This window comes from Symphalangus syndactylus, chromosome 3 (genome assembly GCF_028878055.3).
Source record: "Symphalangus syndactylus isolate Jambi chromosome 3, NHGRI_mSymSyn1-v2.1_pri, whole genome shotgun sequence".
In the NCBI taxonomy this organism is placed as follows: domain Eukaryota; kingdom Metazoa; phylum Chordata; class Mammalia; order Primates; family Hylobatidae; genus Symphalangus; species Symphalangus syndactylus.
The window spans coordinates 48,407,475-48,431,428 of record NC_072425.2 but is presented as its reverse complement, the minus strand read 5'-3'; the positions used below and the strand labels follow the sequence as shown (position 1 = coordinate 48,431,428).

The window sequence follows — 23,954 nt, the reverse complement described above, 5'->3', positions numbered from 1 at the left end:
CGGCCGGGCGCAGTGGCTCATGCCTGTAATCCCAGCACTTTGGGAGACTGAGGCAGGCGGATCACCTGAGGTCAGGAGTTTGAGACCAGCCTGGCCAACATGGTGAAACCCCGCCTCTACTAAAAATACAAAAATACAAAAATTACCCGGGTATAGTAGCCCGCGCCTGTAATCTCAGCTGCTAGGAGGGGCTGAGGCAGGAGAATTGCTAGAACCTGGGAGGCAGAGGTTGCAGTTAGCTGAGACTGCACCACTGCACTCCAGGCTGGGCCATGGAGCAAGACTCCAAACCGCCCCCCTAACACACACACACACACACACAAAAAAAAAAAAAAAAAGAAAGAAAAAGAAAAAGAAAGGAATGTTGTGCACACAATAATATGGGTGACTCTCTTTTTTTTTTTGAGACGAAGTCTCGCTCTTGTCCCCCAGGCTGGAGTGCAATGGAGCGATCTTGGCTCACTGCAACCTCCGCCTCCCAGGTTCAAGCGATTCTCCTGCCTTGGCCACCCTGAGTACCTGGGATTACAGGTGCCCGCCACCACGCCCGGCTAATTTTTGTATTTTTAGTACAGGCAGGGTTTCACCATGTTGGCCAGGCTGGTCTAGAACTCCTGACCTCCGGTGATCCACCTGCCTTAGCCTCCCAAAGTGCTGGGATTACAGGCGTGAATCACCGTGCCCGGCCAACAACATGGGTGACTCTCAAAACAATTAATGTTCAGTGCAAGAAGCCAGACTAAGAAGAATGCCTACTGTGTGGTTCCATCCTATAAGCTTCTAGGAAATGCAAATGAATCTACAGTGTCAGAGCAAATCAGTCATCACCAGAGTTTGGGATGGGGCAGGAAGGACCTATTTCAAAAGGCACAAGGATGTTGGGGAGGGTGAGTGGTGATCAATATTGTAGTCATTGTGATTGATTGTGATCGTTTCAAAACGTGTCAAGTTAGGCAATTTTAATATGTACTTATTGTACGTAGTATGTCAGTGTCACCTCAATAAAACCATTTTTACCTAAAAAACAACAAACCTCAGGTCTCTGGGCTTAGTACTCCTTGGAGAAAGAGGCTACAGGTGGTCAGGAGTAGAGCCTGCAAATCTTTATTTTTCAACTTGTCCCAGTGATTCTAGGGCATGGTCTTGTTTGAAAATCAATGGTTTAAGCAGACCAAAGCAGAGAGGTGGGCAGCTGAAAGTCCACAAACAGCACTGTCCTCCACACCCAGGCATCCTCAAAAATGTTTAGGGACAATCAATTGCTCTATACCCCAACAATCAACACCAAGCAATGGAAACACCAGGGGACACTTGGGGAAAGTCAGACCGTCAAAAATCCCATCTTCCCATACCCTCAGCCACCCCAGGAAACACACCATCTAAATAAAATGGCACATCTAGCCCCTCCCCCCAGAAGACTATCCCTAAAACATTCTTAAATAGAAATCCTAAACCATAAATTTATTTCCCCTTTTTAGGAATCAACTCGTGACCTTGGTCAGTGACTAACACACCTACCACTACTCATGACACATTGGTTAGTGCCCCTAATCTTCCTCATCTCTCTAATTTTGGGACCCCAGCCGAAATGGTTTAGTCTTGCTGAAAATGTTCCCATTGGCCACTAGGGGAAGTAGTGCCTGGATTATACACATCCCCTGAGCCCCCAATCCCCAGCTCCTGAAAACTGCCACGCATGCAAATTTCTCTTTTTGGGGGTAGTCAGTAAAGCATCTTCAGATTCAAGACCCATGTTGTAATGATTCTGGACTTGGTTCTAACTCAGGGTAAAATTCCAGCAGCCTTTTAACTTATCTGAGCCTCAGTTTTCTCATCTGTAAACTTAGTACAATGAGCCCTTTGGGGCTAGCCTCCCTACAGCACCAACACCCTTAGTGTAGCATCTCCCTCTCCCTTGGCTATTCCTGCATCCAGAGCCAGCAGCAAATATAGACAAATGGGATTGAGAGTAGGCAAGGAAGTCCCTGGAAGACAGCAACCAGTGAATTGGGTCATGAGTGTAAATGGCAAGCCCGTTCTTCCCTCGTTCTGCCAGGAGGGTGGAGTGTCAGCAGAAGTCTATGGCGGTTCCTCCCAACTGACCACACTGGGAAATTCTCCCAACAATGACTCTTCAAAGCCATCCTGGTAAATTCTTCCTCTTGAGTGGTTCCCAAACAGTTGTCTCATTTTCCCCAGAACTTTACAAGTTCAGCGTCCATGGTTTGGATCATGGTTTGGGCTCAAATTCATGTTTGTCCCTATACATTTATATATTTTTTAAGGAAGAAGAAAAGTTCGATTATGCATTGCTTATCCAAACAGGTTTGCAGCTTCAAGAGTTTTAAAACTAGTGCTTGGATTCAGGGCTGATTTTTCCTGGTAATTGAGGGCAGTTTTTTTGCTAAAAGGCTGAGTTACTTCAAACTTCCTTTTATTTCCCTTAATCCCAAAGCCTGTGTGAGACAGTCACTGATGAACATTGCAAACATCCTCCTTCTCCTTAACAACATAATTCTCTACGCCTAACTAAAATAGAATAAACTAGAATGGAAAGAAAGGACCCTTCAACATAAAAAACTTCTAAGCCAATAGTCCATGTTTTAAGTCACTATCCAACAAGCAAGGACAAATTGGGTAAAAGAAAACAAAATCTCAATTGTCAATAGCAGTGAAATAAACTGATTACATTAAGAATCACCTCTTTAAAAATATGCTGGCCCAGGCAGTTTAGAGACATGTTAAATCTCCAAGGAATTGAAAATATTTCTGCTATTTAAACTGTTCTGTAGGATAGAAACAAATAAAAAAAATTCCAAGTTCATTTTACCAATCTAGCACAATCCTGATGCCATGGCTGGTGGCAGGATAAGTTAGTAGATGTGTTCTGGAGCAGCCAGTGAGTTACAAGGAAATTAGAGTGTGATGTCATGAAGTAACATGAAGAAAGTGTTCCAAGAAGAGTCAGTGACAGCTAAAATAAGAACCAAGAAGTGACCATTGGATTGGCAACATAAGGGTCATTGCTGACCTTGACAAGCATATTCTCCATGGAGAGGTGAGAACAAAGGCTAATTAGTGGGTTGAGGAGAGAATGTGAAGTGAGGAAATAGAGACTGTGACAAAGAAAAACTCAAGAAGTTTCATGAAGGGAAACAGAGAGGAGGAGCAGCTGCAAGATGATGTGGAAATAAGGAAGGAATATTTGTTTAATAGTATATGCTAGAGCTTGTTTGGATGCTCATGCAAATGATCCAGGAGTTGGAGAGAAACTGATGGTGAGGAAAGGAGAGGAGATAGTTACAGGTGATATGGGATAGAAAACAGAGGACCATAGGCCTTGGATGAGATCATTCATCCTTAGTAAAAAGGGGAAAACAGAGAGTGTGGACACTTGGAGGGTAATTATGATGTGCATAAAGATTTTTCCATATGGACATTTATTGAAACATTGCTTATAATAGCAAAAAATAGGAAACAACCTAAATGCCCAAAAGAACATTGACCGAATATTTCAGAGTATTAAGCAGTCATTAAAAGTGATGTTTTATACCTATAACTACCATTAAACTTAATGATAAAGGCTAAATGCTTTCCCCTAAGATTGGGAACTAGGCAAGAATTTCTGTTTTCACCATTCCTATTCAACATAGGACTGGAAGTCCTAGCCAGTGCAATAAGGCAAGAAAAAAAAAGGCATACAGATTGGAAAGGGGCAGGGGTGGGGCTTGTCCTTATTTTCAGATGACTTGACTGTCTACGTAAAAAATTCCAAGAAATCTACCAAAAAAACCTCTTAGAACTAATAAATGGATTTAGCAAAGCCACACGATACAGGGTCAGAATGCAAAAATCAATATATTTCCATAAACTATCAGTGGACAATGGGAAACTGAAATTTAAAACACAATACTGTTTATCATTGCTAGGAAAAGAAAGGAAAGGACAGAAAATAGAGTTAAGTATATATCTAACAAAACATGTACAGCATCTGTATGCTAAAAACTACAAAACCTAAAATAAATCAATTAAGATGTAAATAAATGGAGAGGCATACCATGTTCATGGATTGCTAAGACTCAATATAGCAAAGATGTCAATATAGTAAAGGTATCAATTCTCAAATTAATTTACAGGTTTAACATAATTCTTATTAAAATCCTAATGGAGTTTTTTACAAATATAGACAAACTAAATCTAAAATTTAGATGGAAAAGCAAAGTAACCAAATCATTAAAACAGTTTTAAAAAAGAATAAAGTTGGAGGAATTGTATTACCTGATTTTAAGACTTACTATAACTACAGTAATTAAGATAATATGGTATTGACAAAGTTATAGAGACATAAACCAATGACAAAATAGAGAGTTCTGAAATAGACCCACACAAGGATGGCCAACTGATTTTCGACAAAGATGCAATAACAAATCAGTTGGAAAGGGATAGTCATTTCAACAAATGGTGTTTGAATACTTGGACATGAACTTCAACCTAAACTTCATATATTATTCAAAAAGCAACTAAAAATGGATCATAGATCTATGTGTAAAATATAAAACTATAAAATACTTAGAGAAGGCCACCTCAGCAGCACATATCTTTAATCCCAGTACTTTAGGAGGCTGAGGCAGGAGGATTGCTTGAGACCAGGAGTTTGAAACCAGCCTGGGCAATATAGCAAGACCCTGTCTCTACAAAAGAAAAAAAAACTAATTAAGCAGACATGGTTGCACATGCCTGTAGTCCCAGCTACTTGGAAGGCTGAGGTAGGAGGATTACCTGAGTCCAGGAGTTCAAGTCTGTAGTGACCCATGATCATGCCACTGCACTCCAGCCTGGATGACAGAGTGAGGCCCTGTCTCTAAAAACAAACAAACAAAAAGACTTTTAAAGGAAAATATAGGAGAAATTATTTGTGACCTAGGGTTAGGCACAGAATTTGCAGATATGACACCAAACATATAATCTATAAAAGAAAATATTGATCAATTGGATTTCATCAAATTAAAAATATTTGCTCTCAAGACCCTGATAAGAGCATGAAAGGAAAAGCCACAGACGGGAAAAAATTTTCAATATCGTATCTGACACAGGACTTGCATCATCCAGAATACATAGAGAACTCTCTAAACTCTATACAAAGAAAATTAAAAATTCAATTTAAAAATGGTCAAAAGACTTGAACAGACAATTCATCAAAGAATATACATGGATGGCAAAAAAGAATACTCATGAAAAGATATTCATTATCATCTATTTGTAACCAATAAAAGTAACTCTGCACTAAGTCAAAAAAGACAACACTGCAATCTCTACAAATTTACTGGGACATTCACTGTTGAAGCCCTGAGTTGTCATGTAAGAAGATAGCTATGCTGCAAGGAAGCCTAAGCCACATGGAAAGGCTTCAGCTGAGAGCCTCAGCTGAGGCCCCAGCCAATAGTTCACATCAATTGCCAGATGTGTGAATAAAGAGACATCCAGATGACTCTAGTCCCCAGCCATTGTCACTCCCATTCAGCTAGCCTTCCCAATTGAGGTTCCACATCTTGAAGCAGATACAAATCTTTTCCACGATTCTCTATCCAAATTAACAACCTGCCGAATTCATTAGCCTAATAAAATGATGCTTTGAGCTGCAAAATTTGGGAACAATTTATTATCCAGCAATAGTAACCAGAACAAACTGGTACTCTTTGTTCCTATTGCAAAACATATTGACCGCAAATCAGCGAACATGCTTACTAACATCTACTAAGAAGTATGAAGCCACTGTCTGTCATGCCCGCTTTCATTTCCTCCTTCTAGGTGAGTTGTGCTTATGAAGAGACGTGTTTTTTCCAAATCTGTCAATGTAAGCTGTATTTATTATAATTACACAGTTGAATTAAAAATATATAAGCCAATAAAGCCTTGGCATGAAAAGAGAGTTACTGGCCGGGCGCAGTGGTGCACGCCTGTAATCCCAGCACTTTGGGAGGCTGAGGCGGGCAGATCACGAGGTCAGGAGTTCGAGACCATCCTGGCCAATATGGTGAAACTCCATCTCCACTAAAAATACAAAAATCAGCCAGGCGTGGTGGTGCATGCCTGTAGTCCCAGCTACTCAGGAGGCTGAGGCAGAAGAATCGTTTGAACCCGGGAGGCAGAGGTTGCAGTGAGCACAGATCATGCCATTGCACTCCAGCCTGGGCAACAGAGCGAGACTCCATCTCAAAAAAAAAAAAGAAAAGAAAAGAAAAGAGAGTTACTATTATTATGAAAACTTAAGGAACAAATCAATAAAAGTTATTATTGTAGATGTAGGTGTCAACATAATATCTATAAAAGATTGTTGGGGTGATTTTGAAAATCCAAAAGAATTCTGCATTCAGATGTCTTTCAAGTGTCACTAAGTTCTCATTCCACTTTAAGGAAATCAAAACTACATATTATAGCTAGAGCATTAGATGAGTGTGATTTATGTAAGAAAGACAAGCTGCAATTCCAATCAGTGGCCCCACATTTAAAGGAAAGGACTTGGCCCTACATCTAAAGATTGGCAAAGGAATATACTTTTATATGTTTTAAGTTAAAATAAAATGTTTAATGTACCAACCCTTTGACCCAGCAAATCCACTGGTGGGTATAAACCTAAGAGAAATGAAAACATATGTCCACAAAAATACTTAAGCAAAAACGTTCATAGCAGCATTATGCATAAAAATCCAAGCTGTAAAACCAAATGTCTTTCAAAAGGAGAATAGATCAACAAATTGTGATATATTCCTACTGAAATAATACTCAACAATAAAAAGGAGTAAATGCAACAACATGGGTAAATTTCACAGACATGACACTGAGTAAAATAAGCCAGACCCAAAAGAACCCATCCTGTATGAATTCATGTATATAAAAGTCCATTACAGGTAAAACTAGTCTACAGTGTGAGAACTCTAGAAATTTCCAGGGTGATCAAATCACACTTCTGTGTCTATTTGTCAAAATTGTACAGCTAAGATTTGCATATTTGAATGTACATAAACTTTACCTAAAAAATAGAATTTAAAAGCTCCAGTGGGGAATGGGGAGAAGATGGAGTTAGAAATGAAACAAGAATGGCAGAATGATGATAATTGCTGAATCTGGGTGATGAGTACATGGGACACATTATACTACACTGATTGTTTTGTGTATGTTTGGAATTTTCCACAGTAATTTTTTAAGGTAAAATGTTTAAGGAATGTGTTATTGCCTATGATTCTCAGTTTTAACCAATTTTTTTGATGAACTGATAAACTCCCTGCCCCAGTGAGGGCCTCTGCTGCACAGATTCCCCTGTGCTCTCTCCTGAGCTTTGGCAAAGGGTTGGCACCAGTGAGCTTTTCAAACCATGGCCAGGACTCTATGCCATGTATTCTAACACTCAAATAATATCTGCCATGTTGTGCAACTGATGTCTTGGTAGCTCATTAAACTATTAAGTGAAAGGTGAGGTGACAGAGCAGGAGAACAAACAAATATGAACTTTGTTTTCAGACAGAGCTGGGGTCAAGTCTCAGGTCTAGCATTTTTAATCTATGTAACTGAAGGCAATTTAATGTCCCTGAGCTTCTATATCCTTCCCTCTGAGGGCCAGGAAAAAGTTGTGCAGAGGCTGCTCTTGTTTCCCTCTTTATCTGTTACCCCCTTTTCCCAGTAATAGAAGTCTTGAGATGTGTGTACAGTCTTACAGAATATCAGCCTCCCTTGCAGCTAGGTGTGGGTGTATGACTAAACTCTCCCTGTGAGAAATAAGAGTACATCATGTGACAGCTTCTAGGAATCTTCTTTAAAATAAAACAGGCATACACTCTTTGCTTCTTTTTTTTCCATCTTGTTGTCTTGAATCATCATCAAGACAATATCTTATTGTCTTGAATGTGGATGTGCTGACTGGAGATGTAGCCACCACTATCTTGGACACCATAGGAACAGAGTAGTGGTAAGTAGGCAGGAGCCCTAAAACCTTCCTGGAACAGAGCTGCCATTCCTGCCCTGGACTACCTACCTACCTATGGATTTTTATGCAAAAAAGAAATAAACATCCTTATTTTATAAACCACTGCTGAAGTTTCTACTACACAACTATAAGTCTGCAACTGAACTCAAATCTAATGAATAAAATACCTACTTCATGGTGTGCAGTGATGAGTGGACGTGCACATGTGTATAACATATATTAGCTATTGAAGATAGTAATAACTCATCAGTATCATTACAGCCCTCGAGTTACTGTCTTGTTGATTTTCTGCACCCTGCTCTGTTTCTAGCAATAAATAACCCACAGTGGGCTTTAATAGATACTTGTGGGAGTGAGTTGAATATCTCACACTCCAGCTTTTAGTGAGAAAAGACATACTGGTCCAAAGGACAATAATTCAATAGTGTAATGGTAATCATTGGCCAGGTAGGATTTAACATAATTCTAAAAGAAAGAATGGTTGGATGAAAACAATGGAATATTGAGATGGGTACCCCCATTAACTACAGGTCAAGTTTCTCGACATTGGCAATACTGACATTTGGGTCCAGATAATTCTGTGTTGGTTGGGGGTAGGGGCAGTGCTGTGCCCTGTCGGATGTTCTGAAGCATTGCTGGCCTCTATCAATGAGAGATGCCAGGAGCATTCTCCTTCCCTGAGTTGTGACAACCAAAAACGTTGCCAGACATTTTTGCAAAAAATGCAAAATGTCTTCTGGGGGACAAAATCGTTCCCCAGTCGAGAACCACTGCTAAGATGGAGGTGTATATTTATACAACTTCTCTAGAAATCACTTGGTAATAAATATAAAGAGCCTTGAAAATATTTAGACTTTTTGGCCGTGCGTGGTGGCTGACCCCTGTAATCCCAGCATTTTGGGAGGCTGTAGCAGGTGGAACACCTGAGGTCAGGAGTTCGAGACCAGCCTGGCCAACATGGTGAAACTCCGTCTCTACTAAAAATAGAAAAATTAGCCAGGCATGGTGGCAGGCGCCTGTAATCCCAGCTTCTCGAGAGGCTGAGGCAGAAAAATTGCTAGAACCCAGGAGGTGGACGTTGCAGTGAGCCGAAATTGCGCCATTGCACTCCATGTCAGGCAACAACAGTGAGATTCTGTCTCGAAAAAAAAAAAAATTAAACTTTTTATCCAGGAATCCTACTCTGAGGAAATAATTGGTAATGCACACACAGCAATAATTAAAAGACAAACAACCTCATTTTAAAAATGAATGAAGCATCTGAGTATACATTTCTCCAAAGAACATATACAAATGGCCAATAAACCCATGAAAGATGCTCAAATCATTAGCTGTCAGGGAAATGGAAATGAAAACCATAATGAGATACTACTTCACATACCCACTAGTATAGTTATCACCAAAAAGACAGAAAAAGAACAAGTACTGGTGAGGATATAGAGAACTTGGAACCCTCACTCTCTGCTGGTGATAATGTAAAATGGTTCAGCCACTTTGGAAAAGTGAAGCATTTCCTCAAAAGGTTAAACACAGAGTGACCACATGACCCAGCGATTCTACTCCTAGGTAAATAACCGAGAGAAATGAAAACATATATCTGCACAAAAACTTGTACCAAATGTTTATAGCAGCATTCTTTACAATAGCCAAACAGTGGAAGCCATCTAAATGTCCATGAACTGATGAACTAAGAAATAAAATGTGGTCTATTCATACAATAGAATATTATTCAGTAATAAAAAAGGACTGGAGTACTAATACATGCTACAACATAGATGAACCTTGAAAACATGGTGTTAAGTGGAAAAAGCCAAAAACAGAAATCCACATGTTATGTTCGTTACATTAAAAGTCCAGAATACGGCCAGGCCTGGTGGCTCATGCCTGTAATCCCAGCACTTGGGGAGGCTGAGGCAGGCAGATCACCTGAGGTCAGGGGCTCAAGAACAGCCTGACCAACATGGTGAAACCCTGTCTCCAGTAAAAATACAAAAAAATTGGCCAGGCGTGGTGGCGCACTCCTGTAATCCCAGCTACTTGGGAGGCTGAGGCAGGAGAATCGCTCGAAGCCAGGAGGTGGAGGTTGCAGTGAGCTGAGATTGCACCATTGCACTCCAGCCTGGGCGACAGAGTGAGACTCCATCTCAATAAATAGATAGATAGATAGATAGATAGATAGATAGATAGATAGATAGATAGACAGATAGATAATAGATAGATAGATGATTGATAGATAGATAGATAGATAGATAGATAGATAGATGATAGATAGATAGATGATAGATAGATAGATAGATGATAGATAGATGATAGATAGATAGATAGATGATAGATAGATAGATAGATAGATAGATAGATAGATAGATGATAGATAGATAGATGATAGATAGATGATAGATAGATAGATAGATAGATGATAGATAGATAGATAGATGATAGATAGATGATAGATGATAGATAGATGATAGATAGATAGATGATAGATAGATGATAGATGATAGATGATAGATGATAGATAGATAGATAGATAGATGATAGATAGATAGATAGATAGATAGATGATAGATAGATAGATGATAGATAGATACATAGATAGATGATAGATAGATAGATAGATGATAGATAGATGATAGATAGATAGATAGATGATAGATAGATGATAGATAGATAGATAGATAGATAGATAGATAGATGATAGATAGATGATCGATAGATGATAGATAGATAGATAGATAGATAGATAGATAGATAGATGATAGATAGATAGATGATAGATGATAGATGATATATAGATAGATGATAGATAGATGATAGATAGATAGATAGATAGATGATAGATAGATAGATGATAGATAGATACATAGATAGATGATAGATAGATAGATAGATAGATAGATAGATAGATAGATAGATGATAGATAGATAGATGATAGATAGATAGATGATAGATAGATGATAGATAGATAGATAGATAGATGATAGATAGATAGATGATCGATAGATGATAGATAGATAGATAGATAGATGATAGATAGATAGATAGATGATAGATAGATGATAGATAGATAGATAGATGATAGATAGATAGATAGATAGATGATAGATAGATGATAGATGATAGATAGATAGATGATAGATAGATGATAGATGATAGATGATAGATAGATGATAGATGATAGATAGATAGATGATAGATAGATGATAGATGATAGATGATAGATGATAGATAGATAGATAGATGATAGATAGATAGATAGATGATAGATGATAGATGATAGATAGATGATAGATAGATAGATAGATGATAGATGATAGATGATAGATAGATGATAGATAGATAGATAGATGATAGATGATAGATGATAGATAGATAGATGATAGATGATAGATAGATGATAGATAGATAGATAGATGATAGATGATAGATGATAGATGATAGATGATAGATAGATGATAGATAGATGATAGATGATAGATGATAGATGATAGATAGATGATAGATGATAGATAGATAAATGGATAAAATAAAAGTCCAGAATAAGCAAGTCAATGGAGACAGAAAATACATCAATGGTTACCTAAGGCTGGGGGGTTCGGGTATGGAATGTGGAGTGACTGCTAATGGCTATTGTGTTTCCATGTGGGTGACGAAAATATTCTAAAATTGTTCTAAAGTTGATTGTGATTATGGTTACACAACTCTGTGACTATACTAAAAACAACTGAATTGTATACTTTAAATGGGTGAATCATATAGTATGTGAATTAAAGTATAAAAAGAAGTTGAAACATCACAACAAGAAAATGCACATACAAGGATGGATGTTGTTATAAGGTTATGTGGGGTTGTTTGTTTGTTCGTTTTTTTGAGACAGGATCTCACTCTGTTGCCCAGACTGGAGGGACTTGATCTCAGCTCATGCAGCCTCCATTTCCTGGGCTCAAGAGAGATCCTCTAGCCTGAGCCTCCCAGGTAGCTGGGACCACAGGTGTGCACCACCACACTTGGCTAATTTTTTAATTTTTTGTAGAGAAAGGGTCTCACTATGTCTCAGGCTGGTCTCGAATTCCTGGGCTCAAGCAATTATCCTGCCTTGGCCTCCCAAAGTGGTGGGATTACAGGTGTGAGACACTGTGCCCAGCCTATAAGATTTTTAAAATCAGAAAACACCTTAATGTACATAAAAAAGGGATGGCAAAATAAATTATGTTCAGTACTATGAACAAATATTAAGCAAACATTATAAATCATCTTTGGAATAGCTACTATCACGAGGAAATATGCTTTAATCTTAAGAGGGAAGGCAGAATATAAAATCTACCCTTAGACTCACAAGCACACACACAAAACACACACATGAAAATTATAAAAGGAAATCCACAATCAGTGAAGAGTGGTTCATTCTGGATGGTGGGATAATGCTGGGATTTTTATTTTCTGATCTTTTTCTGTAGTTTTTATATTTTCTTTTTTTTTTTTTTTTTTGAGACGGAGTCTTGCTCTGTCGCCCAGGCTGGAGTGCAGTGGCCCAATCTCGGCTCACTGCAAGCTCCGCCTCCCGGGTTCACGCCATTCTCCTGCCTCAGCCTCTCCGAGTGCTGGGACTACAGGCGCCCGCCACCACGCCCGGCTAATTTTTTGTATTTTTAGTAGAGACGGGGTTTCACCATGGTCTCGATCTCCTGACCTCGTGATCCGCCCGCCTCGGCCTCCCAAAGTGCTGGGATTACAAGCGTGAGCCACCGTATATCCTATTAGGAAAATGGTTTTTTAAATATTTTTAAAAGACAGTTTATTTCCACAACTTACTGGAGATTTATAGACTATAAGAGCTGAATAAAAAGGATAAATCATGTATAAAACCTTCTAATTTTACTGATGAGGTAACCAGAGCCCAAAGAGGATAAGGGGCTTGGCGCTTCCTCAGTCACCTTGCCAGAGCCTGTGAAACTGAAACAGGTCCTTTCCTCCTCTCAACTCCTTTTATTTCTTTCTTAGCGACCCTGCCCCTTACACACACACATGCGCGCGCGCACACACACAAAGCAGCTCAAAAAATTGAGAGATTTCTTACCCCAAATTAGCCTCTGTTCTAATTTCTACCAGATGAGGTAGGAAAGACCCAACAGCTTCTCTCCCAGAACATTAGAGGGCAGTAGCGAGTCAGGCCCCGCTGAGCCCGCCGCACAGTGGATGAACTATAGTGAGGACAATCATCTCTTTAGGCATGAGAAGCACAAGAAACTGATTAAAATTGACCCTGGACTCTTCAGCTTTCTCTGATAAGCCCTGGCTTACAGAGTCTTTGAAGTGGGGTGCTCTGGTTCCCATCCACAAGAGCAAGAAAGGGATGACACCCCAGGGAGCCGCCCCAGCAACAGCTGCCAATACTTCTTGGAGCAGCAGCCCATAATCACCTCATTTTCCTGCTCCCAGTGCCATCCGAAAGGGACTCTGCGGCCTTCGGCTTCCTGGGAGGTAGCACAGATGGAAGGCTGCAAGGACGCAGAGGGAACACGTCTATCAAAACGGCCAGCTTCTGATGCTGGGCCCTGGGGTCCCAAGCCCTCCAAAGATAAGAGAATCAGGCGAGAAACAAGAGCCCAGTACTCTTCCGCAGAAACAAAAGGTCAGTGAAACTTGGCAGGCCTCCCTGTTCCTGAATGATTCCCAGAGGACAGTAAATTTGGAAAATGGTCAGTGTTGAAATCCAGACGTATGGGCCTGGCTGCAGAAGCCTCGCTCCCCTCCTGTTGCCTCCACAACATGTGAGAGTGAAATATACAGAGTTGAGGGCACGGCGTTCACCCCTTGACATTAATTTCGATTAAATCAACTTAGCCCAGACGTAGGGCTCTACTGTTCTGCTTTAGCCAAGGTGTGTGGGAAACGCAGCTCTGCCACTCACTGGTCAAGTGAACCCACACACGAGTTAAGCTTTTTGTGCCTCAGTTTCCTCATCTGTAAAATGAAGGCAATACTAATGGTACCTACTTCTTCAGTTGTTATGAGGCTTTACATAGTCCCTGACTACAATTCGTGTTCAATGAATGATAGCTATTATCTACTACTAATGATGATGAGGATAAAGATCTTAAAATATGGAGCTTTTCTGCCCTCATTTCGTAAGAAGTCAGTTCAACGTCTTGGGGCCTTTACTGTTAGGAAATTCTCTCTTACTTTAAGAACCCTCAGGAAACTTGTTGGACAACCATGCAAATCAACCTAGGATTATTACACTAGAAAACCCCTGTATCACACATCTAAAACTTACCTCTAGGCTGGGCGCGGTGGCTCACGCCTGTAATCCCAGCACTTTGGGAGGCCGAGGCGGGCGGATCACGAGGTCAGGAGATCGAGACCACAGTGAAACCCCATCTCTATAAAAATACAAAAAAATTAGCTGGGCGTGGTGGCGGGCGCCTGTAGTCCCAGCTACTCAGAGAGGCTGAGGCGGGAGAATGGCGTGAACCCGGGAGGCAGAGCTTGCCGTGAGCCGAGATTGCGCCACTGCACTCCAGCCTGGGTGACAGAGTGAGACTCCATCTCAAAAAAATAAAAAAATAAAACTTACCTCTAAATATCTGCCCCAGGCCATTTAAGCTGAAGTGTGTCTCTGTTCTCACCTAAGGTACTGGTTGTAGAAGTTGTTCCTGAAAGGCCAATTCACCAGGGTTTGATTGGAAGGTTCTAGAAACACACTGTCTATACTTTGATAAGTCGCTCTAGTGCCAGTGGAAAGGCCAAGTAATTCACCATAATAGGTAGATGCTAGGACAAACACTTACCTTAAGATCGATGAATGGAGAACACATTTTCTAGAGATGAGCATGACAATATCCACCATTCCATTGGATACTCTTCCCATGGCAGGTTTTGCATCTTCTCCCATTGAATCTGGGAGGGCTTGGGCACAATGCCACGTGACTTCCAGGGGTAAGTCATACAGGACAGTACAGCTTCCTCCCAATTTTCTTTGGGATGCTCATTCTTGGAAGACAGCCACCATGCTTCGAGGAAGACCAAGCAACCACTCAGAGAGGCCATGCATAGGGGCTTCATGTGACAGCCCCAGCTGGGGTCCCAGCCAACAACTCCCTCAATCTCCGGACAAGTAAGGATGCAGTCCTTCAGATAATTCTAGACCTAGGGCTGGACACATCACTCCATGTGTCCCCAGCACCCCAAGAGTTGAAGACCCTCAGAAACCTCATTTCTAGTTACCAACTCCTGCATTACAGCAACGGTTTTTTAAACATTTTGAGTATCCTATCCTATGTTTTCGTTTTTACCAACAGTCTTACATACAACCCCAAATATAAATAAAATAGATAAAGCTGGTGTTGCATTCATTAATATGGGTCAGGAGGAGACCAGAAACTGGCCTGATATAACTGTTGCCTGACGTCTTCCTCTGTTCAATGTGAAAGGTAAATAAATATTGGGACCCCAAAATCCCTAAGCCAATGGGACAAATCAGGCTGGGAGCTGCGTCAGGTAAACCTGCCTCCCATTTTATTCCTAAATCAGATGACTACAAAGAAAAAAAGCTACAGACCTCCTTCGCAATTTGCCCACTAGGAAATTCCTTGTGTGTCCCAAGACCTTTACCCTAAAATGGTTCTGCTGAATTTTATCCTGACAATGTAAATTGATCACTTATCTTCACAAGATGGAGAGAAAGGACAAAACTCAAAGTCATCTCTCTGCTCACCTGAGACAAGTGCACATCTGATTGCTTCCTCTAATGTAAAAAAGCTGAGTCACTGAGCTAGCCAAGGCATAAGTGACTATTCCTCTACCCCCTCCCACATGTGAATTGTGTATTTGGTGAAAGGCTGATCAAAGACTCAAAAGAATGCAACCACTTGTCTCTTATCTGCCCATACCTTTGCAAAGTTTCTTCCTCTTTCCCCAATATTCTCCCTTTAAATATTGAAGCCTTCAAAATCATCATTGGAGAAAGGCACAAACCTGCCTCCCAGGTGCACGTCCTTAACCTTGGCAAAATAAACTTTCTAAATGATTGAGATCCGTCTCAGACACTTTTTGGTTCACACCAATTTCCTGGGTCTTTCAGGAACCCTGTTTGAGAACATGTGAGCACTTCAAGACGACAGCACAGATTGGCACCACAACTTTCCCAGAGATCATCAGACTCAAGTAAAGTGGCAAAAAATGTGTATTCTATGCCTCTGTGACCCCAGCCCCCTCCATCTCCGGCGGACTAGGTTGAAGTGCTGGTCTGCTCCTGTGGTCCTCTTCAGCCAGCATGGGACTGGTGAGGAAAAGGCTGTGCTGGACTCCTCACCGCCCGGCTACCTGACCTTGGTGTTGAGCTTCAGGTACGCCACATAGTGTGTCAGGAGCAGCCTTTGGAAGGCACCGCTGTAGAAGGCCCAGGCCGGGATCAGGCTCAGAAAGCCCGCCTTAAACAGAAAGAAGCGTCAGTGTTGGGGAGGAAGGAATAACAAGTACCTCAGTTCGTCTTTGTGGTCTTTAAAAATATTTTTTCTGACTACTAAAGTGGAGCCCCAGAACCTTTTATGTAATTGATAAAGTTTAAGCATCTTGTGACACTTTCTCAGCACACAAGGTTTTCTCAGACACCAAAGGAACCAGTCCTTTTAAACTCCTTTGGACGACCTAGTAGGATCAGCCCTAAGGAATTTTTTTTTCTTTGAGACAAGGTCTTGCTCTGTCGCCCAGGCTGGAGTGCAGTGGCACGATCACGACTTACTGCAGCCTCAACCTCCTGGGCTCAAGGAATCCTCCCACTTCAGCCTCTTGAGTAGCTGGTACCATAAGAGTGTGTCACCATGCCTGGCTAATTTTTTCTTTTTTTTTTTTTTTTCAGAGACAGGGTCTCACTATGTTGCCCAGGTTGTTCTCAAACTCCTGGACTTAAGTGATCCTCCTGCTTTGGCCTCCCAAAGTGTTGAGATTACAGGTGTGAGCCACCATGCCCGGCCTGGAAATTCTAAATGAAGAGAACTCTGTGTTAACCACCTCCCTGACTTACTTTTTCTCTTAGTGAGTATGTCCCCACTTGTCTTCAAGTCCTTTCTACCAAGCTTCTGTTAAAATGAGTATCCTGGGCCAGGCATGGTGGCTCACACCTGTAATCTCAGCAATTTGGAAGGCCAAGGCAGGTGAATCACTTGAGGTCAGGAGTTTGAGACCAGCCTGGCCAACATGGTGATACCCTGTCTCTACTAAAAATACAAAAATTAGCCAGACGTGGTGGCACATGCCTGTAGTCTCAGCTACTCGGGAGGCTGAGGCAGAAGAATCTCTTGAACCCAGGAGGTAGAGGTTGCACTGAGCTGAGATCACACCATTGCACTCCAGCCTGGGTGACAGAGTGAGTCTGTCACAAATAAATAAATAAATAAAATAAGGATCCAGGAGAAAATCAGAAGTGCTTTCCATCATTTGGCACAACTCCAAGGCATAGTGGGCGCTAAGGAAATACGTGAAGCCTGGATGAATGGAAGTCAGTCACAGAAAGGTGTAGATTATCGACATGCAGCACTTGCTTTTCAAAGAGGGGGAAGCCTTCAGTTCAATGGATTTCAGGCTGTAGGTACAGGCCTTGAAAGATTCCTTGCCACCAAATTGCAACTGTGTCTTGCACAGTTCTGGGGTCCAGGACCCCAGAAGCAATCATTTTGTTCACAGCATAACTTTATTAATCCAACATGCCTCAATCCACCTACTCCCTACAGAACAACGGGATTCCAACCAGAGGAAAACTTGAGCTTTTAGGGGAGCTATTCATGTTTTGTCAGCCAGCTCAGATCCTCAGATCTCTGCATTCCTCTGAGATATTCGAAGACAAGGGACTAATGACAGCTTCTGGAAGCCAAAGCTGACCTCTCCTCCCACTAGCCACGTCGCTAAATCAACACAACTTCTTCCTCAAGAACTTTATTTTTCTCTCCGAGCTTTCTTATCTCACAGCAAAATCAAGCCCTTTCAGTAGCTCTGTCTTGAACTAAATGTTTTGCCATAGTGAGGTCAGCCATAAAGAAAATAAGCAAAATAAATTACAATTCCAGCCCCCTTAAAAAAGTCCTAAAAGAGTCCCTCTTCCATCTCCATCTTTGTCTACCCCTTCCCAGCCTGGAAGGGCCATGTAGGAGCCAGAAAAGGCTGTGGCCCCAGACAAAAGTGGACTTAAATTCTAGCTTCACCATTACCAGCTGGGTGGCCATGGGCCAGCTGTTGCAGCTCTGAGCTTGTTTTCCTCCATTGTAAAAGGGTGACTCTAAGACCTATCTCACAAGATGATTAGGACAACTAAGCGAGGCAACATGCATGAAGCCTCCAAGCACGACAGGGTCTCTGCAGGTAGGGGCTCCATTCCTGCCTCGGTCCCAGCCCCATGCTCCCTGTGGGTGGAGGGCGTGCTATCTTTGCCTGGCCTCTTGGTAATAAAAGGGTCGCTTATTTACCATTTGATTCTACATGATTGCCTCTCTCTTTAGATACAATGATCTTTCTAAATCTTGGCAAACTCGAAATCGGCTTTAATGATTAAGGTATTTTCATTTATTTTCTCTCCTGTTTCACCAGGCGCAAAAACTCCTTTTCCTGGTCTGTTCTTGGCAACTGTTTGCCTGAAGAAATTAGAATCTGTTATCTAAGAAATTAAAAGGAAAGGTCAAGAAAATATTCAGGCCGGGCACAGTGGCTCACACCTGTAATCCTAGTACTTTGGGAGGCCAAAGCGGGAGGATAGCTGGAGCCCAGGAGTTCAAGACCAGTCTGGGCAACAAAGCGAGCCCCAGTCTCTACAAAAAAAAATTAAAACATTAGCTGGATATAGTGGCATGTGCCATAGTCCCAGCTACTGCGGAGGCTGAGGTGGGAGGATCCCTGGAGCCCAGGAGTTCAAAGAGGCTGCAGTGAGTTGTGATCCTGCACTGTACTCCAGCCTGGGCAACATGGCTATGTCAAAATTAAATAAAATATTCAACTTTGACCCTGTGTCAAGATAAAATAAAATTTTATTCTATTTTTATAAAAATAAAATGTTTATTTTTCTACAAGGAAACATTTTTCAGATGCTGATGAGTTCTGTTTAAGCCATCAGCATCCTGGAGGACTAAGGTCACAGCATCCTCCTGAAGGTGAAGGGACGCCATCCCCACTGGAGAGGGCTAAACTGTGACACCAAGAAAGTGCACAAGAAATCTGTAGTTTCGGCTGGGCATGGTGGCTCATGCCTGTAATCCCAGCACTTTGGGAGGTCGAGGCAGGCAGATCACCTGAGGCCAAGAGTTGGAGACCAACCTGGCCAACATGGTGAAATCCCGTCTCTACTAAAAATACAAAAATTAGCCAGTTGTGGCAGAGAGCACCTGTAATCCCAGCTACTCAGGAGGCTGAGGCAGGAGAATCACTGGAACCTGGGAGGTGGAGGCTGCAGCGAGCCAAGATCGCACCACTGCACTCCAGCCTGGGCAACAGTGAGACTCCATCTCAAAAAAAAAAAAAAAAAAAAAAAAAAAAAAATCTGCAATTTTTCTTTCCTGGAGATAGTGGGAAGTGGGAGGAGAGAAAGAGAAAGCCATGGTCAGAAGTGTGTCCTCTGTCGGATGTGAGCTCTGGCCTAGGCTGGGAGCTGAAGGATAAGGCCTGGTGCATGAAGGATGGAGAAGTGTGATTCATGAGTAAGGGTGGCACTGAGGGCAAAGGAGGGGCCATGGCCCCCACTCCTCTGGGGTACATCTCAGCATGGTGAGACAGGTGCTAAGATTTGGTTTTCCCAGCTTCCTTCAGGTCCACGTTGGTGCTGATGTAGAGATAGCAGCCAGAACTCTCTGTGGATCAAAGCTGCAGATGGACCTTAGGCCTGTAGCTGGAGGGGGACGTGGCAGAGTACAGCAGTCTGCTGCCCTCAGTAGCTGGGGAGACCTTGTAAGGGCATCCACTGGCCAAGTCAAAAGGACAGAAAGGTTCATCTCCCTCATCCTCGACATACATAAACTTCAGCAAGGTGAACAGCCACCCAGGACACCAGCCCACACACATGGAAGGACCGTCATGGACCACAGGGCATCCTCTCCCAGCACCACCTAGTGAGAGAGGCAGGAAGAAGGGAGCCTCCAGGGAAGACTGAACACTTCTCCCTAAATAACAGACTGAGAGTACATTTCCTAAATGGCCAGTTGAGATGACTAGATCAAACTCAGTTTAGACTCATTGGACATTCGATGAATTTTCCTGCAGCAAGTAGTGATCTGGAAAAAGACCAGATCAGCAACAGAAAAAATAAAGACCTTATATCCTCTCTGCATGTCTGCTTTGTAGTGTGAGTTACATTGGTGATTCTGCACATTGTTGAGGTTCTACATAAAAATAGCAAGTAATTGAGAAAGTTCAATATCTCTTGCCAGAGTCTTCTTTAAGTCCCAGCAGATAAAGGAATGCTTTGGGAGACTTTAGCGCGTGGAGCCATGAATCCTTCTAGCATCCATGAAAGACAGACAGAGAGATCCAATTCCCGCAGTAGAAAAGCCAGTGAGACAGAGGAGGAAGTTGGCAGATGATGGGTAAGTGAGGAAACCCCATCTAACTTTCCTTGGTAGGACTGGAGTCAGAGCTATGCCAACGTTATGTTTGTTTCAGTATTAGTGAGCAATACTCAAGTCTACCTTTGTTTCATGTTTGTATTTGTTTTTAAAAGCAGCCCAGGAGTCGTAAGAGCCTCTTCTGCCATATGCTGCATCTGAGGCGTGCTGGAGCTGGCTTGTACTCACTCATAAGAGCCCGCTGTGATCATTCTCAGCAAACTAACACAGAAACAGCAAACCAAACACCACATGTTCTCACTCATAAGTGGGAGTTGAACAATGAGAACACATGGACACAGGGAGGGGAACATCACACACCGGGGCCTGTCGGGGGGCAGGGGGCAAGGGGAGAGAGAGCATTAGGACATATACCTAGTGCACGTGGGGCTTAAAACCTAGCTGATGGGTTGATAGGTGCAGTAAACCACCATGGCACATGTATACCTATGTAACAAACCTGCACGTTCTGCACATGCATCCCGGAACTTAAAATGAAAACTAAAAAAAAGAGCCCGCTGTGCACCACGCACTCCTCAATTCATGCACACAGCGTCATGTCGGTGGCTTAAACTCAGCCATGCTGGAAGTGTTTATACCATAGAAGTCAAATGCTACACGTCAAAGTGGTTTGTGTTTGTTTTGTTTTTTTCCCTGGAGGGCTGATAGCTAAACATTGACTGGAATAGAGGGTCATGAGAAGACAGCAGCCCCCACGTGGAAGCGCCATATAACTTGGTCTTCCCTGCCCAACAGCTCCTGGGAGCCACCTTACTTTCTGAGGGGAGGAGGGAGGCAGCCAAGAATGAGACTTGCCAACTTCGGGGTTATCTAGTGGCTGAGCTCCCAGGCTCTGGCTTCTCCCCACCTTGCCATATAGTCCTTGTCCTTGGCTATATTAACACATCAATGAGTGCTCCAGCAGCAAGGAAGAGCTAGCCCAGCCCTGCCAGGGCCACCTGCATGTACTCCCTCCCTGGCTTCAAGAAAAGGAGAAGTTATCAATTACCAAGATTTCATGGGCAATGCAGCCACAGATTTCACCTCCAATTGTGACGTAATTCAGTGACTCTTTGACAAATTCATCAGCAGTCTTGGTTATCACATTGGTATTTAGATACTTTGTCATTGCAGTCGAGACAGCATATGGGGTCAGCACCTACAACGGGAAACAAAGACCATGGCACAGAAGCAATCCATCCCAGGAAGAAGACTCTGAGAAATTAACACTCGAGTCCCCATCCCACCATTTCCCAACTCTTCTCTTCCTAGGCAAAGTTTTAAGATCTTCAGTGGAAAAAGGCACACAGTACTGGCACAGAGCTGGGAATCAGAAATTTGTTTTCTCAAGATGAGAACCTAGCCAGCCAACATCAGGTGGCCCACATGCCCTGCCCAACACGCAGTGTGAATGGGAAGAACTCGGGTCTCTCTCTCAGAACCGAGTTGCAAGACAGCAAATAAAAATACAGGATGTCCAGTTAAATTTGAAGTTCAGACAAACAATGAAAACCACTTCAGCACAATCATGTCCCAAGTATTGCATGGGACATACTCATACTGAAAACTATTCATAGGCATCTGAAATTCAAATTTAACTGGAGGGCCTGTATTTAATCTGGCAACTCTATCTCAGAAGTTTGTTTCTAATACATATAACCAAAGTTGGAGCAACTGAAAGCACTCTGGATTCCCACTTTCACACTTCAGTTAGGAACGAAGAGTAGCACATACCTCATAACCTTTTCCTGTTGTGGTAAGAAAAACAATCACACATCGTACCCTAAAAACCCAACACCATGTTTCCACCTGTGGGCTAACCACATTGTGGCCTGGCATGGGGATTCATAATGGGGTTTTATTACCTTAGTCCCAGAACAAAGGGTTTGGCATCTTTAGAAAGAAAAAAGGCTGGCATGGTGACTCATGCCTGTAATCCCAGCATGTTGGGAGGCCAAGGCAGGACGATTGCTTGAGCCCAGGAGTGCGAGACCAGCCTGAGCAACATGGCAAAACTTCATCTCCATTAAAAATAGAAAAATTAGCCAGGCATGGTGGCATGTGCCTGTAGTCCTAGCTACTTAGGAGGCTGAGGCAGGAGGATCCACTGAACCTGGAAGGTAGAAGTTACAGTGAGCCAAGATCGTGCCACTACACTCCAGCCTGGGCTACATCAAAGTGAAACCCTGTAAAAAAAAAAAAAAAAAAAAAAAAGAAAGAGAGAGAGAGAAAGAGAGAGAGGGAGAAAGAAAGAAAAGAAAAGAAAAGAAAAGAAAAGAAAAGAAAAGAAAAGACAAGACAAGAAAAGAAAAAGTAAAAAAAAATCCACAAAAGTTTTCTAGGTTTTATTTTTCTTCACATCACATTTGGAATTACATTATTTCATAATTGAACCCAATTATGAGTCAGTTAATCCAAATGAGCAGGTTCCTATGGAAATTAAAGCATGATTAATTTGTATAACACTTTTCTTCCAAGGATCTCAAAGTGTCACTCTTTGAGAAATATAAGGAGTGTGCTTTCTCCACCACAGTTTCCAGATAGGGAAGTAATGATAAGTATTTTCATTCTTAAGTGATTTTGGGTTGACAAAACACCTGTATGTACAAAATAGGGGCTCAATAAATATTGTTTAAACATATGTACTTATTTCTTCATTAGATATTTATTATAACCCAGAGATATAAGCAGGCATTATAAGCCCCTTTTTATGGATGGGAAAACTGAGGCTCACAGAGTTTAAACAAGCTGACCAGGATCACTCAGATGATAAGTGGTAGAGCTGTGATGAAATTCAAACCCAACTCCACAGTACATGCTTTTTCATTCATTCAGCGAGTATTTATTCATTCAGCGAGTATTCACTGAGTGTGCGTTCAGAGAGGCCAATTGGTTTTTGAAAGATCACAGTCTTTTCACTTTCTCCTCCTTGCTAGAAGAGCACCTCCAAGTTCTCTGCATCAGGGAAGGGACAAGGGACACCATTTCCCCACCCACATCTCCTCTTGACCCTGCTGCTCCATGGTACCCACTACCTCGACAGCTGTGCCCCAAGGATCAAGAAAAGATGCTGCTGAGGGTCACATGGCTAGGAAGCAGGTGGCTGCGATGATCATTCATGTTTAGAAATCACCAAGGATTCTTGGTTCCTTCTTCTTCCAGACACATGCATAATAGAATTGCACTTCCTGACCCCCTGTGGCTGTGTAGGACCATGCAACCAGAGTTGGCCAGTGATTTATGAACAGAGGTGACATGTGTCATCTCTGGGCCAGAGCATTTCATTGTCAAAGCAGGACCCACTAGAACTTCCCACTCCTTTTCCTCTGGCATGTGGGCTGCTTCATCAGCCTGGGGCCCTGTGTCAGTCAGCACAGTGAGCCAATGTCTTCTG

General features: G+C 42.2%; 1 protein-coding gene and 1 long non-coding RNA gene across 2 annotated transcripts in view; one reads left to right on the top strand and one right to left on the bottom strand.

Annotated features, from left to right (window-relative positions):
* Positions 1-14,668: 14,668 nt before the first annotated feature.
* LOC129479158 (uncharacterized) lies at positions 14,669-20,279 on the top strand. The gene is made up of 3 exons (XR_008656591.2): positions 14,669-14,918; positions 16,063-16,327; positions 19,770-20,279. It is a non-coding gene; the product is annotated as an uncharacterized lncRNA (long non-coding RNA).
* HSD17B3 (hydroxysteroid 17-beta dehydrogenase 3) overlaps positions 16,147-23,954 on the bottom strand; it is a 59,300-nt gene continuing 51,492 nt past the window's right edge. Inside the window, exons 10-11 of the mRNA XM_055271813.2 lie at positions 21,570-21,719; positions 16,147-16,411 (exon numbers count right to left, since the gene is read on the bottom strand). Coding sequence (XP_055127788.1) covers positions 16,301-16,411; positions 21,570-21,719 — 261 coding nt within the window. The 3' untranslated portion in view covers positions 16,147-16,300. The remainder of the gene's footprint in view (positions 16,412-21,569; positions 21,720-23,954) is intronic.